The sequence below is a fragment of the Oncorhynchus mykiss genome, chromosome 28 (genome assembly GCF_057628025.1).
Source record: "Oncorhynchus mykiss isolate SJ-2025 chromosome 28, ASM5762802v1, whole genome shotgun sequence".
Taxonomy (NCBI): Eukaryota; Metazoa; Chordata; class Actinopteri; order Salmoniformes; family Salmonidae; genus Oncorhynchus; species Oncorhynchus mykiss.
The window spans coordinates 31,822,713-31,841,196 of NC_143049.1; the positions used below are offsets into that span (position 1 = coordinate 31,822,713).

The 18,484-nt window shown below is 43.3% G+C and overlaps 1 protein-coding gene and 1 long non-coding RNA gene across 3 annotated transcripts; one reads left to right on the forward strand and one right to left on the reverse strand.

Annotated features, from left to right (window-relative positions):
- Window positions 1-1,764: 1,764 nt before the first annotated feature.
- Window positions 1,765-3,538, reverse strand: LOC110508937 (cytochrome b-c1 complex subunit 6, mitochondrial). 2 transcript variants are annotated; one of them, XM_021589860.3, is made up of 4 exons: window positions 3,297-3,538; window positions 2,612-2,671; window positions 2,300-2,461; window positions 1,765-2,144 (listed from the first exon to the last, which is right to left on the reverse strand). In XM_021589860.3, exons 1-4 carry the CDS (start codon window positions 3,342-3,344, stop codon window positions 2,112-2,114), a joined length of 303 nt encoding a protein of 100 aa, XP_021445535.1. In that variant the 5' UTR covers window positions 3,345-3,538; the 3' UTR covers window positions 1,765-2,111. The 2 variants fall into 2 exon arrangements, with proteins under 2 accessions (XP_021445535.1, XP_036822356.1); XM_036966461.2 differs by having other exon boundaries at window positions 2,300-2,451; window positions 3,297-3,455.
- A 5-nt stretch (window positions 3,539-3,543) lies between these two features.
- Window positions 3,544-9,239, forward strand: LOC149970828 (uncharacterized). Its single transcript, XR_016492749.1, has 3 exons — window positions 3,544-3,679; window positions 7,457-7,652; window positions 8,155-9,239. It is a non-coding gene; the product is annotated as an uncharacterized LOC149970828 (long non-coding RNA).
- Window positions 9,240-18,484: the final 9,245 nt, after the last annotated feature.

Below are 18,484 nucleotides of genomic sequence, written 5' to 3' on the forward strand. Positions count from 1 at the left end.
CTTTTAAAAATCACCTGTCCAGAAACAAGTCTCTCACCGTTGCCACTTACTATAGACCACCCTCTGCCCCCAGCTGTGCCCTGGACACCATATGTGAATTGATTGCGGTCATAACCGCCATCAATAAGAGACATTACTGTGCAGCTGTATTCATCGACCTGGCCATGGCTTTCAACTCTGTCAATCACCACATTCTTATCGGCAGACTCCACAGCCTTGGTTTCTCAAATGACTGCCTCGCCTGGTTCACCAACTACTTCTCTGATAGAGCTCAGTGTGTCAAATCGGAGGGCCTGTTGTCCGGACCTCAGGCAGTCTATGGGGTGCCACAGGGTTCAATTCTCAGGCCGACTCTTCTCTGTATACATCAATGATGTCGCTCTTGCGGCTGGTGATTCACCTCTACGTAGACGACACCATTCTGTATACTTATGACCCTTTGGACACTGTGTTAACTAGCTTCCAGACGAGCTTCAATGCCATACAACTCTCCTTCTGGGGCCTCCAACTGCTCTTAAATGCTAGTAAAACTAAATACATGCTCTTCAACCGATCACTGCCCGCCCGTCCAGCATCACTGCTCTCTGGACGGTTCTGACTTAGAATATGTGGACAACTACAAATACCTAGGTGTCTAGTTAGGCTGTAAACTTTCCTTCCAGACTCCCATTAAGCATCTCCAATGTAAAATTAAATCTAGAATCGGCTTCCTATTTTCGCAACAAAGCGTCCTTCACTCATGCTGCCGAACATACCCAAAACTACCAATCCTCGACTTTGGCGATGTCATTTACAAAATAACCTCCAACACTCTACTCAACAAATTGGATGCAGTCTATCTGTTTTGTCACCAAAGCCCCATATACTACCCACCACTGCGACCTGTACGCTCTCCTTGGCTAGCCCTCGCTTCATACTTGTCGCAAAACCCACTGGCTCCAGGTCATCTACAAGTCTCTGCTAGGTAAAGCCCCGCCTTTTCTCAGCTCACTGGTCACCATAGCAGCACATGCTCCAGCAGGTATCTCACTGGTCATCCCCAAAGTCAATTCCTCCTAGTTCTCTGCTGCCAATGACTGGAACGAATTGCAATAATCTTTGAAGCCTCACTAGCTTTAAGCACCAGCTGTCAGAGCAGCTCACAGATCACTGCACCTGTACACAGCCCATCCAACTACCTCATCCCCATACTGGATTTATCTTGCTCCTTTGCACCTCAGTATCTCTACTTGCACATTCTTCTTCTGCACATCTACCGTTCCAGTGTTTAATTGCTATATTGTAATTACTTTGCCAGCATGGCCTATTTATTGCCTTACCTCCCCTCATTTGCACACACTGTATATTGACTTGTTTGTTTATTCCATGTGTTGTATGCGTCGAACTGCTGTGCTTTATCTTGGCCAGGTCGCAGTTGTAAATGAGAACATGTTCTCAACTAGCCTACCTGGTTAAATAAAGGTGAAAAAAAGTAAATAAAGTGTAGTCAAACCAAGCACTGACTGAATCATGAGCCATGAGCCAGTGTCATGCAACATCTGCAAGCCAGGGCTTACTAGAACCAGAGGTGTTTGAAACCAACAGTCGAATGTGAAAACTTCAGTCTTCACAGGAAGTAATTGCTTGTAGAGTTTTCCCAACTAATTCTGACACTAGTCACTCTGGGCCAGAGATGGTGACGGAGGGACACCACACTAATCTTCTCTGGATCAACACATTCATGTATAAACGTACGGTTTGAAGAAGTAGGGGGGACACAGGGTCTGCAGTGCTTGACATTTTAATGCAGTAAAACTCCTGAGTGGTTAGTCACCTGGCCAGTCTTAATTTACTGGCCACAAAGATCTGAGAAGTTTGCATCTATCACCAATACAAGCAGCAGGTTGGCCATATACAGTCTAAAATGTACATATGTGTAATGGCTCAGGCTGCTGGTGTATACAGAACTGTATTTTGTCCAGAAAAAAAACTAACAAGATCTAATTTATTAACATTCATGGGTAGAACACAGGCTCTGGTCTCAAGCTTTCCCTGACACTGCACATCTGTAGTATTTATAACAGATTCCACAGCTGCAATAAACTACTGGAATTGACGAAGAATGGAGAAGTTCATTTGACGTTGTGGAAGAGCTTGTGCGCTACCTGTGAGAAAAAAGGAGAAATAACTAGTTCAATATGATAATGTATTGTAATTTACAGATTATTACCCCAAATAATAAATTGATCACATGTAAGCCTGACATTTTCCTGCATGCAGTAGTGTGTGTGCTCACGGGGTTCCTTAAAAAAACACTTACACAGTGGTCCCGTGCATGTAGGAAGTCGAAGAGTTCCTCTGTGCATTCCTCCTGTGTGTGTGATCTTGAGCCCACTCGGGCCGTGCAGGCCTCCAGCCTCTCCCTTGTGTGGGTGCAGTGCTCTGACGCCTCACACTTTGCCCGTATTGTTTCTAAGGGATCCTGGCAGAGACCAACACAGCTGCAGATGACTCATCAAAAAAACAGTACCTCTCAATGTATAGAAAAGTCAGGGAATCTTAATGTGTGTGTTCATATTCAAATATTAGTCATCAAAGGACAGTGTGGTAAATGTAAGTTCAACTGTCTTACCACCATGTCTTCTTCCTCCTCTTCCTCATCTCCTTCCTCCTCTGCCGGTGCCTCTTCCTCCTGGTCAGTGACAACATTAGTGGGGTGCAACATACACCTTGCATATAAACATTTAACAATTATCAATTATTAATTCTACAAAAGTAATTTCTGTTCTACACAATAAGGTTCCATCTGACAGGACTAACTTTCTGAATGAGATCTATAGGAAGTGAATGAGTTGATCTATTGTAAAAGCAAACAACAATATTAGGTTATGGGTTGAATAGCTTTCCATATATATATATATATATATATATATATATATATATATATATATATATATATATATAAATATATAAAAAACTCATCAACTTGATTTATTCAAATGATCTAAAAACTAGTTTTCAAACCTAGGTTGAAATTTTAACTAAAACTAATTTGTTTCTAAATATAAAATCCAGGTGTAAATAACAAGTGGTAACGACGTTACACCAATCTCAATCTTCCATGTTAATTAAACGAGGGGTGTCCAGAGCTAGCTGCCAAGGACGCACGCCTGGCTAGCCATGCATTTAGCAAGTTACTGTGTGCAGCTACCGTTAGCTAGCTAACTGATAGCATTCGGGTTGCATAACTTGATATATTGGTAGGATTCGCAGAGAAAACTACATTGCAATAGGAAGATTTTGATATTGTGCAATACCTCATCATCAGGCTCCCCATTCATTATCATTTTGTTTTCGAAAACCATGATTTTAGTCCTAAAATTGGCAAGGACAACACCGGCAGAAGACACGACCTAACGTTAGAACACCAGCTTTGATTTGGAGGACGTGTTACGTCACACGCAGGAAATAGCTAGCTAGAAAGTTCGCCGGAAGAATGTTTCTTTTCGTTCACTAGATGGCAGCCCTCCAACCATCTCCATGCGCTGGGGGAACCAATGTTCTGATATATTCTGCCCGATGGCAAGACGGGTTGGAAACAGTGTCGTACACCAACATGGCAGCGTCCATGGACACGAGAATATGGTTTAGAAAAATTGAAGATCTACGGTGTCTAACGGAATCGCGTGAAAGCAAAATTGTACGTATAACGTGTAGACTGGTTTAAGCAACAACAAAAAATCCACAAAACAAGTTCGCGAAAAAAAAAATCTAGCACCCGTTCACTTTGTGTGAGGAGAGTATTTTTTTCGCGCACAATTGTATACCTTCATATTTTAATCATCACCGGTGATGGAGTCAACAGAGTGAGAACTGCTTATTTACTGGCAACAAGGATGTTACCAAGTTAGTCTCTAAATTAGCCTAGGGTATGGGTCCTGGATCTGCACTATCTCTAAGATTTATGTGCATTCTCTGTAATACACTAGGGAACGGCTTGGACATAAACCATTTTTTTGGACCTTTATTTAACTAGACAATTCAGTTAAGATAATTCTTATTTACAATGATGGCCAAACCCGGAAGACGCTGGGCCAATTATGCGCCGCCCTAAACCATCCTCCATTCAGGTTGAAAAGGCATAATTCCCTTCCTTAACTATATTTTAATGGCGAGCCACCGAAAACACAAAAAAATTGAAAATCTGTACTGTCTTAATAAAATAAAAAAAATCCACCACCATTTTCTGTTTATGGACAGTTTGGGATGTTGCACACACGGTGCAGATCTAGTGCTCACTATCTAAAAGGCACTACATGGTCAGTCTGCATTGGCTGTGCAGCCTCTGCAAAATCATGGCATTCATGCTTCGCGGAGCAGTGCAGAGCTGTTGTCAAGGAAGTCAGTTTGTTAATATTTGGGGCCGCCTTCTCTCAGCCAATCATGTCAATGCGGAGCTATGTAGAGCTACAGTTTATGGATCCCTCCGCAATGCTACAGAATTTCACAGCGATGCGGAATGGAGCTCCATTTGACCTCTGCATGCCTCCAGAGACTCCGCATTTGCGTCATACAACTCGTAGATCAAGCATAAATTGGCTTTAAACTTAACATTAAAGGATCTGCATAATTTGGCTGCATTGCCATTCCGACATCTGCATTGGCCATGTGGCATTTAAGTTGATATGGCTTCTGCAGAAGTCCGGGCAGAGCAGTCCAGATTAGTTGTCGAGGAAACAGCGGTGTGTGGGTAAAATCATTGGGGAAGCCATATTGCAACCTATGTGTCTAGACATCAGGACTGCGATTACTCACCACAGACTAGCAGAATCCTCTTTTTCTTTTCATGACTCTGACGAGCCTGACGAGAAAGATACGCTGCTTCCTCGGGAACAGGCCCCGATCCCTGTGATCTGCGTGAAGAGGAGGCGAAGAAAGGGGCCAAAGGTCCGGCTGCCTTCTGAGAATTCGCAGGCGATCGAATAAACCCCCACTTCCCTCCATTCTGCTTGCAAATGTGCAATCTTTGGACAATAAAATTGACGAGTTACGCAAAAGATTAAACTACCAACGAGACATTAAAAACTGTAACATCTTATGCTTCACGGAGTCGTGGCTGAACGACGACAACATCAACATACAGCTGTCTGGTTATACGATGTACCGGCAGGATAGAACAGGGGCGTCTGGTAAGACGAGGGGCGGCGGTCTATGTATTTTTGTAAACAACAGCTGGTGCACGATATCTAAGGAAGTCTCGAGCTATTGCTCACCTGAGGTAGAGTTTCTCGTGATAAGCTGTAGACCACACTACCTACCGAGAGAGTTTTCATCTGTATTCTTTGTAGCTGTTTTACATACCACTACAGTCAGAAGCTGGCACTAAGATGGCATTGAATGAGCTGTATTCCGCCATAAGCAAACAAGAAAATGCTCACCCAGAGGCGGCGCTCCTAGTCGGGGACTTTAATCTAGGGAAAATGAAATCCGTTTTTACCAAATTTCTATCTGCATGTTAAATGTGCAACCAGAGGGAAAAGAACTCTGGACCACCTATATTCCACACACAGACTCATACAAAGCTCTCCCTCATCCTCCATTTGGCAAATCTGACCATAATTCTATCCTGATTCCTGCTTACAAGTAAGAATTAAAGCAGGAAGCACCAATGACTAGATCAATAAAAAGTGGTCAGATGAAGCAGATTCTAAGGTACAGGACTGTTTTGTAGCACAGACTGGAATATGTTCTGGGATTCCTCCGATGGCATTGAGGAGTACACATCAGTCATTGGCTTCATCGATGACATCGTCCCCACAGTGACCATACGTACATACCCCAACCAGAAGCCATGGATTACAGGCAGGATCCGCACTGAGCTAAAGGCTAGAGCTGCCGCTTTCAAGGAGTGGGACTCTAACCCGGAAGCTTATAAGAAATCCCGCTATGCCCTCCGACAAACCATCAAACAGGCAAAGCGTCAATACAGGACTAAGATTAAATCGTAATACACCGGCTCCGGTGCTCGTCGGATGTGGCAGGGCTTGCAAACCATTACGGACTACAAGGGAAGCACAGCCGAGAGCTGCCCAGTGACACGAGCCTACCAGACGAGCTAAACTACTTCTATGCTTGCTTCAATGCTATGGGTGGCAACAATGTCATACTCGTTTGGACCCGACAGCATCAGATGGATGACCTACACGTCGAGTGTGGCTCTGTTTTGCTTGCTTTGATTCTTTCTCCTGAGCGATACATTCAGCCTCTTGCGAATTGAAGGACAATTATGAAACACAGAGACAAAATGTAAAAAACATTGAAAGGTAAAAAATGTTATGGACATTTTTCTTGCTCATTTTTTGGGGGAGGCCTGGCTTCCCTTGGCATCCGTGAATACACGCCACTGTGAGAAAATGAGTTTGTGTTTATACAGGATCTCCTGTCCTCATCTACCGTCAACCAATCATGTCAATGCGGCGCTATACAGAGCCCTCCGCATTGTTACAAAATTTGAGAGGTGCACATTGATGTGGTACTTAGCTCAATTAGGCCTCACAATTGCGTCACCATCCATACGGCGGCACCTCCGACCACATTTTCGGATCGAGCATAAATTGGCTCTTGCTAGCTAGTTACAAGAGGATGCCATGGTTATCATCCTCATTGTATTCTGTTAACAAACCTTGTATATGTAGAGTTATTCCTGTAAATATTTAGTCAAATTCTGTGGAAATTGTTAAATGTCATCTTTGTGCATTGGGTATACATTTTAAAGTGAAAAATCTGAGTCAGCATAATTCCGTTACCATGGAAATGGCCCTATACTGAACTCGTGTCACAGGCGGAAAATTGTTTGCCATGGTAATCACTTTTTTTTACACATAAAAGAGAAGTAAAAAGACAAACATTACAAAGGAAGGGTGAACTTGCCAAAGCACAAAGTTTGATCTTTGTGAAAAAATTTGACTCCCCAGTTAAGGTTGATTTGCCACACCTGGGCAGAAGGTGCACTCAGGGCTTGTGTTGCATTGTGGATCATTCAGAAATATATGTCTCAAATTAAAATAGTTCCAAATTGGTTCCTAGTCTCTCCCCCCAGCACTCATGCAGGATCTAAAATAGATACATACTGCATAGGCTACGTTTACACATACGGCCCAATTCTGATCTTTTTTTTCCCACTAATTGTTCTTTTCACCAATCACATCGGAGCTTTTCACATTACAGCTTTTTCAGAGCTGATCTGATTGGAACAAAAAGGTGAAAAAAAGATCAGGAAAGGCTGCCTTTTTAAACACAGCCCATAGAATCTTAGCATTGATTGGTACATCATGTACCTTTCCTAATTGGCTGGGTGGAACCCCCCCCCCCAACAAATTAGAGCATAAAACAAACACATCAATTACTCCATGTATTCAACGCCTCCAAATCTTTTGTAATCTTTCAACATGCCGTCATCGCGGACCTGCATTCCCAGGGATGTAGAGACTTTGTCAGACAGCCAGTTGGAAAAGAAGCTCTGGAGAGACTGCAGGCAGCTGGATTTCCTTCCCACGATAACCCTTCATCACTCAAGTCTGTTGGTGCCAGTCAAGATATGGCTCCTCCTCACCCCAGCACCAATATCAAGTGCCCCCCCCCCCCAGTGACATCTCCAGATTCCAGCCTTCCAGGTGAGATTTGCAACACTTCTGTTACAGACACGAGAGAAGAAATTGCTGAAATCTGGGCTTCAGTCTGTTTCATCACCACAATTTACTGTAGCTACATATCTCCTGTATTGTGATATTATTTGATGCCAATCTCAACATGGGGGCCCCACAAGGGGCAGCCCCCTCCTGTACTCCCTGTTCACCCACGACTTGCCACGCACGTGTCCAACTCAATCATCAAGTTTGCTGACTACACAAAAGTGGTAGGCCTGATTACCAACAATGACGAGACAGTCTACAGAGAGGAGGTGAGGGCCCAGGCGGCTTTGGCGCCGTATGGGAGGGGAAAGTTAGGACTATTCTAAGGGCCTGTGACTGACGGGCACCAAAAAATTATTAGAACATTATGTACATTTTTTTTCAAAATTAAATGACAGGTTAATCATCATTAATATAATATTTTATTTACATATTGCTAATAAAACTAATGATCTATTTTTCTTTTCTTGCTTTTGGCAAAAAGTAAACATCCAGAGAGCCTCTGATTCCATGATGAGACCTCAAGAGGAGACCGCTCAGGACAGTGCAGCAACTGTGTTTTGGAACATAGTGTTTTTTACTGCTATGGACAACATCATAAGTGACTTGGACACTAGGTTCCACACCACTGCAAAAATTGTAGAATGATTTTGTGCTGTTCTGAAAGTCGGGCAGATTAGTGAGGATAAAGTCTCTTCTGTGTGCCAACCACTGATTATGAAGTATTCCAGAGATCTGACACCTGAGTTTCAAAATGAAGCCACCTGAACACTGTATATTCTGCCACTTTCCCCCCTAACTTGTCCCCTCTTGGGCTCCTGAATGCAATTTGGAAGATGCAACTGCAAAGCATTTTTGGAAAAGTGTGCATTGCTTTACGTATATTTTGCCCACTGCCTGTGACTTGCTGGTGGCGAGAGCTTTCAGTAAGATAAAACTACTAAACTATTTGAGGTCCACTATGTCCCAGGACAGGCTTTGCAGTCTTGCCAAGCTGTCCATTGAAAGTTAGTTAGCTAGAAAGCTGGACTTCAAAGATTTGATCGGTGACATTGCTAGCAAGAAGGCTCGGCGCTGGGCTCTTGGTGAGTAAGGCTGAGCAAGGGCCAGTGATAACTGTTTAATGGCATGGCTATGGATATTGGATCACTACACACATGATGCCCACAGGCTGAGAACAAGACTGAGAACAGGCTGAGAACAAGACTGAGAACAAGATAAATCTCAAAGTAATGGCTGGATTGCCGTAAAATTAGTTGTGCACAATCAAGACCCCAAGTGGAAGAAACCTATTGATTTGGTGACCTCTTGACCTTTCCTCTAGCGCCACCATCAGGCATTTCCATTTTTACAGCTGCTTATTTTCTAGTCGGTATGTGTACTTAGTTCAAAAATCTGCTGCTAATTTTATTATTTTGTTTGTTATATCATTCTATAGATGATCATGTACATTTATTTTAATTTAAGAGGTTAATGTATATTTAAGTTATATTTATTTTAAGTTATTCATTAATGTTAAGAATTTTCCATTCAATAATTTTACCATTAAAATTACATTTTACTGTAAAAGATGGCCTTTAGCACATTTCTTATAGAGGGCATCAGTCCTGCATCAAATAGTGAATTCCACTGTATGCAGAATGTTGCATGTATGTCGGCACAGTGTTATATTTTCACAGCTCACTGTCAGTAAATGTTGTACAGTAAATATTGGAGTTGCAAGCCTGCAAAGGTAGAGTTATTTAAAGCTTTGAATGGGTTGATTGGGTTCTGGAGGTGTGTGGTTACAGCAATTGCGCAGGATTGGTGGGGCCCAATGTGATATCTTTTCATGGGGCCCAAAATCCCTGGCAGTGCCCCTGCCTGGCGAAGTGGTGCCAGGAAAACAGCCTCTCCCTCAACGTCAACAAAACGAAGGAGCTGATCGTGGACAACAGGAGACGGCAGAGAGAGCACGCCCCCATTTACATCAACATGAACTCAGTTGGCATCTCAACTTACTGTTAGAATAATATAATTTTAAACATTTGGCTAATTGACTGCTGAAGCACAACCACATTTATAAATGGCACCTTTTGTTGATTGGTAAGTTAGTCTAGTGGTCAGCTATCTAAACCTGTAGTAAGCATGGTCAAATTTCCGCAGTGGCTTGTGGGTAGGCAGAACCACAAAGCACTGCGGTCCATCATGATGACATCCATTTTTTTGTGGCCCCCACCCCCATCAAAGTTGCCCATTCTTGATCTAGAAGTAGGAGACAGTAAAAGTGCATCAAAGCTCGGACAGACTAAGAAACAGCTTCTATCTCCAAGCCATCAGACTGTTACCACTAGCCGGCCTCCGCCCAGTACCCTGCCCTGAACCTAAGTCACTAGCCGGTTACCACCCTGTACTCTACCCTGCACTTTAGGCTGCTTTGCACTATATACATAGTCATTGAACACTGATCACAATGTTTACATAATGTTTAACCCACTTTTTTTCAAGGCACACTTAACCATCATGGCTCCCACAGCATTCTGCAGCGATAAGCCATCCCATCAGCTTTGCGCTTAGTGGGACTATGTCATGAGAATTTTCAATCCCAATAATAATAACTAACAATCAATAAGCTTTGACCAATCCCCGAGGTTTGTAATACCCTGGGTTTAATAATAATTAGGCAAAGACTCAGCTTATGCAAAAGGTTCGTGCAGTTTATTCATGAGAGCGCTCTGAAGTCCATAATACAAAGACATCCATTTTATAACTCACTCCCTATTTACGCACATACCTTCACACAAACAGTAGATATCCTACGCACAAACATACACACGAACAGTAGATGAGTTGTATCTTTCCCCATAGTTCTCACCACTGTTTATCACTACCAAGCCGACAGTTCCATTCCCCCGAGATTAGAGGAACCTTGAAAGGACTCCTTGTCCTATCATAAGTTTCTCAGAGTTCTAGCCAGGTCGGGTCAAACACAGTTGAATTGTTCTCTGTATTTTCTCAGACACACACACACATTTCTCTCCCTCACATGTCTCTACCAAACCTTATTGGACTTACGTTTAGTACTTTAATAATTCATTATACATGCTACATAAACTAATAATCGCTAATAGTTATGTTTCAGGGTGGAATTCTTTAATTATTACCTTTAAGCATATAATTCCCTTATCAGACTATCATTTGTTTTTCAACAGGACAATGACCCAACACACCTCCAGGCTGTGTAACCTGCTATTTGAACAAGAAGGAAAGTGATGGAGTGCTGCATCAGATGACCTGGCCTCCACAATCACCCGTACTCAACACAGTTAAGATGGTTTGGGATGAGTTGGACCACATAGTGAATGAAAAGCAGCCAACAAGTGCTCAGCATATGTGGGAACTCCTTCAAGGCTGTAAGAAAAGCATTCCAGGTGAAGCTGGTGGAGAACAACATCTTCAAGAGGGCCAGGACGAAGGGGAGGCTGCCTCTGCTGCAGATAGAACTCCTCCTGTAAGTGTTAGGAGTTATTATTATTCATGTTATCTTTAAAATAAATTCAATTTACAATATCTTCTGTGATTTTTTTTTTTCCTAATTTCTAAATATGTTTATGATTGTATTTATGTACAGTGCCTTCAGAAAGTATTCACACTCCTTGACATTTCCACATTTCGTTGTGTTACAGTCTGAATTTCGACTTAAATCGTCTTGAAAATCTATGGCAAGACATGAAAATGGCTGTCTAGCAATGATCAACAATCAACTTGACAGAGCTTGAAGAGTTTCAAAAAGGGTAATGGGTAAATATTGTACAACCCAGAAATGCAATTCTCTTAGAGACTTACCCAGAAAGACGAACAGCTGTAATCGCTGCCAACGGTGATTCTAACATGTATTGTCTGGGGGTTGAATACTTATCTAATTAAGATATATTTGTGTTTTATTTTTCAGAAATCTTTAAAAAATGTTAGAATTTTTCTTTCTCTTTGACATTAGTATTTTAATTTTATGTAAAAATGCTTTTTAACAAATCAATTTGTAACAACAATATGAGAATACTTTCTGAAGGGACTGTATCTTTTAATGTTTTCTACAGTATGCATGGTCTAACTGTAAGTCACTCTGGGTAAGAGTGTCTGCTAAAATGTATGGCAGTTTTGTATCTCTGGGTAAGAGTGTCTGCTAAAATGTATGGCAGTTTTGTATCTCTGGGTAAGAGTGTCTGCTAAAATGTATGGCAGTTTTGTATCTCTGGGTAAGAGTGTCTGCTAAAATGTATGGCAGTTTTGTATCTCTGGGTAAGAGTGTCTGCTAAAATGTATGGCAGTTTTGTATCTCAGCGGTCCTATTTTGATCATATGATATCTGATAATACTTGATCACATATCTCTCTCCCTGATCCTCTTCCACCTGGTATCGAGGCAGTTCGTCTGCGGGGAGAGGTCGTCTACTCCACCTGCTCCCTGTCCCAGCTGCAGAACTAGTGCGTAGTGGAGCACGCCATGCACCTGGCCCGGGAGGAACATGGCATCAGCCTGCAGGTAGCTGACCTTCGACCCCTCACACACCTCTTTAAGGACACCTTCCACTTAGCTCCAGGCCTCCACCTGGGACAGCTGGTCCTGCCCACCTCACCACTAACTTTGGGCCCATCTACATGTACAAGCTGCAGAGGTTAAACTAGAACTGATGGACATGGATTCACTACAGTACCTTATCTTATTGACCCCTTCGGTTCGACCTGATTTAACCGGTTTTAAGTCATTTTTCAACGGACTTATGCATTTGTATGCAGTGCTACCTTTGACCTCTAGGTGTCAGTATTAGACAATTATACAAGTCCGAGCTCTCTGTATTGAAAACAGGGCTCGAAGTTACTAGACCCATAGATTAGCTTTAAATTATTTTGAGGATAAACTCAACCTACACTCGAAACAGTGCCCTGTCAAATAAACAGAATGTTTATTTGCTTATAGATCATTTTGCCCAGTCACTGAGGTTGAAATAAACCAATTCAAATCTGGTTGATGTGGTCCAATAGTGACCTTCATTATTTTATAATTTTCTGATGTCATTGGAACTCTTTCTTTTAAATGTAATACCATCATGACATTTTCATTCAGATTCTAAACATTTTCATAATGAACACTCAAATAATCATTGTCACATTTGAGAATCTCTCTGAGAATCTCTAGGCCTGTCGTTACAACAGTTGCATTTTCTCAATGTACTATTTAATGTCACTTAAAGGCAGCCTACAACGTATTTGTTTCTCAGATCTAACGTTGATGACCCTCTCTGTTGTTGCACCAACTGGGCAATGTAGCATGAAAGCGGTGTGGACACGGCTAACGAGCGGTGCCGCCGAGTGTCATCGACTTCCCGCTGCCATTAAGCGGGCGCCCCTGTCGCCACCAAGGGAGAAGAGAGGCTGTTTGCTCGGCGTCTCCCAGATGAACATTAAGGATGAAAGAGAGATGCTAAAATGGTATGGTCTTTTTATTCCACAGATGAGTGCAGATATTTTCACTATGTGATTGTGAGTGATTACTGTATTACCACGGTAACAGGATGTATCAGCGAATGCAAAGGGAATTAATGACACATTAACTAAAACTATTTCTGTATTGACTGCTTCAATCGGCGAGCCCAGGACGCCGCTGCCGCATCTTCTGATTACCTAAAGGTATTGTAAATATGTTTCCTATGGGTTTTACATACATTTACATGTTTTAACGCTCAGGAGACCAGAGACTATTAGGAATGACTTACTCCTCTCTTCTCTTTGTATTAGGTTGTTCCTTATTGAATTAGCCAATGGTATTCCTTTGCTGTAGGCCTAGGTATGGGAGAGGGGAATTATATCAATAGGATGTTTGTGTCTGGTCTATTTAGGAGAGGTAGGGGAGGAGAAAGGGATGGAGGGAGCGAGCAGAAGAGGAAGATTGAGAGTAAGCCAAGATAAGTGAATGAGTGTACTGGGACTTTTGTGTGTCCCTACGAGATGGTACATTTATGTTGTGGTGTGATATCAGCATACGACGTAATAACAGATTGGGCTGAACAAGCAGAAACCTTTGAGACATAGGCCTACTGTGTTGGTGACTGCATACACAGCTATGTTTACTCCCTTTTAGTTTACACAACCATCAGACGGGATGTCAGGACAAAAGGCAACCCCCCTTTAAAGGTTATGACAGATATGTGATCCTGCCCCCAAGGCCTATGTGTTCATATAGGAACTTCTGCTGGGTGTTAAGGCCCACAGGCGAGGATCAGACGGCTGGCCCAGTCCGCTGTGAGTGAGAGGATCTCACCAGCGGGGGTCTTTGTCCCAGACACACTGTGAAGAGTGGGCCCAGCAGGCAACCAACCCGCCACAGGGCTCAAACACGACACAGCATGGCCTCCCGATCAGCGCTACACTATTTCAGTGGCTTTGAAAACTTTATTAGGTATCAACTGACTTGACATAGGCTACAGTAAATGGTCTTACTTTGACAAAACTTGGGATGGGCTGGTGAGGCTTCCTAACACTGCTCTGTACTTGTTGGTCTTCAACTGACTTTACGTAAACAAATAGTAAACAAACTCGGGATGGAAAATCATCTCAACATAGTATGGAATAGTGTGATGTGTAACTATTTGTCCCTTGCACAGTGTCTCAACCAGGCCAGGGACTGGCAATGCACTGCTCCCAACTCACATTGCTGTTTTCTTTTCTTCCTGTAAGAGGATTATCTTTGAGGAGATGGCAGGCTGAGTATTTAAAATGGCCAACAATAGAATGGGAGATGAAGTGGAACGAAAGAAGAGTGTCAACCACCTGTTGTCCTCTTCTGGCCATCACTCCTCCCCTTTGTCCTCTTGTGGCCATCACTCCTCCCCTTTGTCCTCTTGTGGCCATCACTCCTCCCCTTTGTCCTCTTGTGGCCATCACTCCTCCCCTTTGTCCTCTTGTGGCCATCACTCCTCCCCTTTGTCCTCTTGTGGCCATCACTCCTCCCCTTTGTCCTCTTGTGGCCATCACTCCTCCCCTTTGTCCTCTTGTGGCCATCACTCCTCCCCTTTGTCCTCTTCGGCCATCACTCCTCCCCTTTGTCCTCTTGTGGCCATCACTCCTCTCCTTTGTCCTCTTGTGGCCATCACTCCTCTCCTTTGTCCTCTTCTGGCCATCACTCCTCTCCTTTGTCCTCTTCTGGCCATCACTCCTCCCCTTTGTCCTCTTGTGGCCATCACTCCTCTCCTTTGTCCTCTTCTGGCCATCACTCCTCTCCTTTGTCCTCTTCTGGCCATCATTCCTCTCCTTTGTCCTCTTCTGGCCATCATTCCTCTCCTTTGTCCTCTTCTGGCCATCACTCCTCTCCTTTGTCCTCTTCTGGACATCACTCCTCTCCTTTGTCCTCTTCTGGACATCACTCCTCTCCTTTGTCCTCTTGTGGCCATCACTCCTCCCCTTTGTCCTCTTGTGGCCATCACTCCTCCCCTTTGTCCTCTTGTGGCCATCACTCCTCTCCTTTGTCCTCTTGTGGCCATCACTCCTCCCCTTTGTCCTCTTGTGGCCATCACTCCTCTCCTTTGTCCTCTTGTGCCCATCACTCCTCCCCTTTGTCCTCTTGTGCCCATCACTCCTCCCCTTTGTCCTCTTGTGCCCATCACTCCTCCCCTTTGTCCTCTTGTGGCCATCACTCCTCCCCTTTGTCCTCTTGTGGCCATCACTCCTCCCCTTTGTCCTCTTGTGGCCATCACTCCTCTCCTTTGTCCTCTTGTGGCCATCACTCCTCCCCTTTGGCCTCTTGTGGCCATCACTCCTCCCCTTTGTCCTCTTGTGGCCATCACTCCTCCCCTTTGTCCTCTTGTGGCCATCACTCCTCTCCTTTGTCCTCTTGTGGCCATCACTCCTCCCCTTTGTCCTCTTGTGGCCATCACTCCTCCCCTTTGTCCTCTTGTGCCCATCACTCCTCCCCTTTGTCCTCTTGTGGCCATCACTCCTCCCCTTTGTCCTCTTGTGGCCATCACTCCTCCCCTTTGTCCTCTTCTGGCCATCACTCCTCCCCTTTTGTCCTCTGTCTCCTTTTCCTTTCTTTTTATCCAGAACTGTTTCTTTTTTTCAACAAAAATGTAGAACGACAATACATTTATTGGAGCATGGTCTTGCATACAATTTTAAATAGTACAAGGGGCGGCAGGGTAGCCTAGTGATTAGAGCGTTGGACTAGTAACCGTTGCAAGTTCAAATCCCCGAGCTGACAAGGTCGTCGTTCTGCCCCTGAACAGGCAGTTAACCGTCATGGAAAATATGAATTTGTTCTTAACTGACTTGCCTGGTTTAATAAAGGTACAATTTTTAAAAAGGATTGGTAGTCTTCAAACTTTCAATACTTCAATGTTTAAAAGCCTGTTGAACATCAGAAGTGTGTGTGTCACTAAGCTCCCGGTGGTTTCCAGGAGCATTTTAATGTGTATCTGGGCAATGTGCTATTAGAGGGATTTCCCTGGGTTGACAGCTCGGAGAATATGTGGCGAAATTGCGATGCCAGTGGGCTAAAAGAATGTTGGAAACAGGATTCAAATCATATTCTGGCAGAGCCTGTCACACCTCAATGGGCCGGGTTTCTTACGGTGGCGCTTTTCATTCTTGGCTGGGTTAAAACCTTTAACCATGGAGGCGGGAGAGAAAAAACCTTGATTGAATGGTACCCTGTGATATTTGTGCAGGAGGGCTCCAGACTAATTAAAATATCAGGGTGCATCTTTCCTCACAACGTTTTGGACATCTCTTGTCCTGAGAGTTCAGCAACCTGCAAGTTCAGCTGCATCTACACTACAGAATGCCCACATCGTCAGGTTTATCTATTGGGATTTGACCCTCCTTTAGGGTTCCAGATTCACATCTTTACCTAGTGAAGCAGTATTTGGCTAGATAAGGGTCATGTTCTTACTGATTTATCTCAACTAAATGATCTGGTGAGGTATACAGGAATAGAGGCTTATTCCAGCTCGATGGATGTCGAGGGATTTTTGGGGATTGGGAGGTAGGATATTAGAGAAGAGCACCTTATCCTGCATCAAGGCTGAAAACGCTTGACCCGGCGGCATTACAATCTACGCTACATCAGTCCCCGTTGGGCCCTCAGGCACTGGTGTGTGTATCTGTGTGTCCCTACATTGATGTGTTTGGGGGTTGGATAAAGACCACTTGGTAGTGTTGTCATAGTTTGCTGGTTCAAAATCATCCCAGGGGAAAATTGCTACCCGGAATAACAAGGAAATTCAGCTTTACATATCGAGAGGCATATCTGTGTTATAGCAAGGATGCCCTTTTAAATAGGACACCTACAATGTAATAACACACAGCAAGGTTGAGAAAAGTTGTTACATTCACATTAACACTATGCTAAACTGGGTTGTTGTCCCATGTATCCACTTTTGAGGAAGTGTTTATCCATAACAGATTGCATTTTACACCGTTAGGGAGGATATATCTAACGAGGATAAATCAATTAGCAGTTGAACAATGTCACAGCCAGGCAATCAACATGCAGTTTAGTAGGCAGAGCTAGGAGGCAGTTAACATGGTGTTGGTGGGGATTGCAGCGATCCTAACCTAGAACGCTATCAGAGGGGGGAAGGTGTGTGTGTGTGTGTGAGAGAGGGGGGGGGGGGGTCTTGTGCATTTTGACAAACCACGCTGTTTAAGATATAATAGCAGCATAATCACCGCCCCAGGTCGCCATTCTTCAGGATAATAGGCTGCTTATTCATCGGGGATGGCTTATGTCCCCTGTGCTGTTTATTTCTCCTGATTACCTTCTTCTCTCTCGCTCTCTTTCTCTCTCGCTCTCTGACCTTTTCCTGTTTTTTATATATATTTTCGGGGTAACACTTTCCTTGACACCCAGCGTCCTAACACATTATGACACAGTCATAACCATGTCATAATATGTCAGAACAGCTGACCTAACTTGTCATAACCTGTTAATATATGGTCATAACATTCTCCTGACACATATATTTAGACCTGTTGTGACATATATTGTGTTATTTTATGACTGGTTTTGACACCTACATAAGAGTGTAAAACCCATAAAACCTAGCACACAAGGCAAAACATTCCATTACACCATAGCCTATGTGTCAACAGTATTTTTATGTTATATATTTTTATTTTATTTACCATATTCAATTATTATTGTAATTGCACACACATTGAGGTCAGACATGCACCTAGCCCAATGCTCTGCTGCTGATGACTGGGATGAATGCAGGAGCAGGTTTCAGGAGCAGGACAAAACACCCTCTTTTTGACTGACTACTGACATAAGGTCATGTACATGATAGGCCTATCTGGCTTATATGATTATGATGGTCATAACAGTGTCATGAAGTCTATTTTCTACAAGAATTCATTACAACTGATTTTTTTTTTTTGTTACTTTCAAACGAAAGGAAACTTCTTGGCAGGGAAAGAAACTAATTTGAATAAATGTGGGTTTTGACACACTTATGTAGGTGTCATAACCAGCCTTAAAATAACGCAATATATGTCACAACAAGTGTAAATGTATGGGTCATGAGTGTTATGACCATAATGACAGGTTATGACCGTGTCCTAATGTGTTATGACATTGGGTGTCAAGTAAAGTGTTACCATACTGTATATTGCCTGTCTTTCCCTCTCGTTATCCCTGTCACCTTCCTTTTCCCCCTCGTTTCTCACATTCTATTCCTCTAAAAGTGAATTCCCTTCCTCCACACTGCACTCCTTCCTCCCCTGGAAGAAGACTGATTGTAAAATCCTTAGCTGTGGCTTTGTCATGTGAGAACAAGAACC

What these genes read in the sequence shown, in the direction of transcription:
- LOC110508937 (XM_021589860.3), bottom strand. Translation starts at nt 3,344, where the DNA reads ATGGTTTTCGAAAACAAAATGATAATGAATGGGGAGCCTGATGATGAG. An exon ending in ATGGGGAGCCTGATGATGAG is followed by an intron (nt 2,672 to 3,296) that starts GTATTGCACAAT and finishes GTCACTGACCAG; the next exon opens with GAGGAAGAGGCACCGGCAGA. An exon ending in AGGAGGAAGAAGACATGGTG is followed by an intron (nt 2,462 to 2,611) that starts GTAAGACAGTTG and finishes GGTCTCTGCCAG; the next exon opens with GATCCCTTAGAAACAATACG.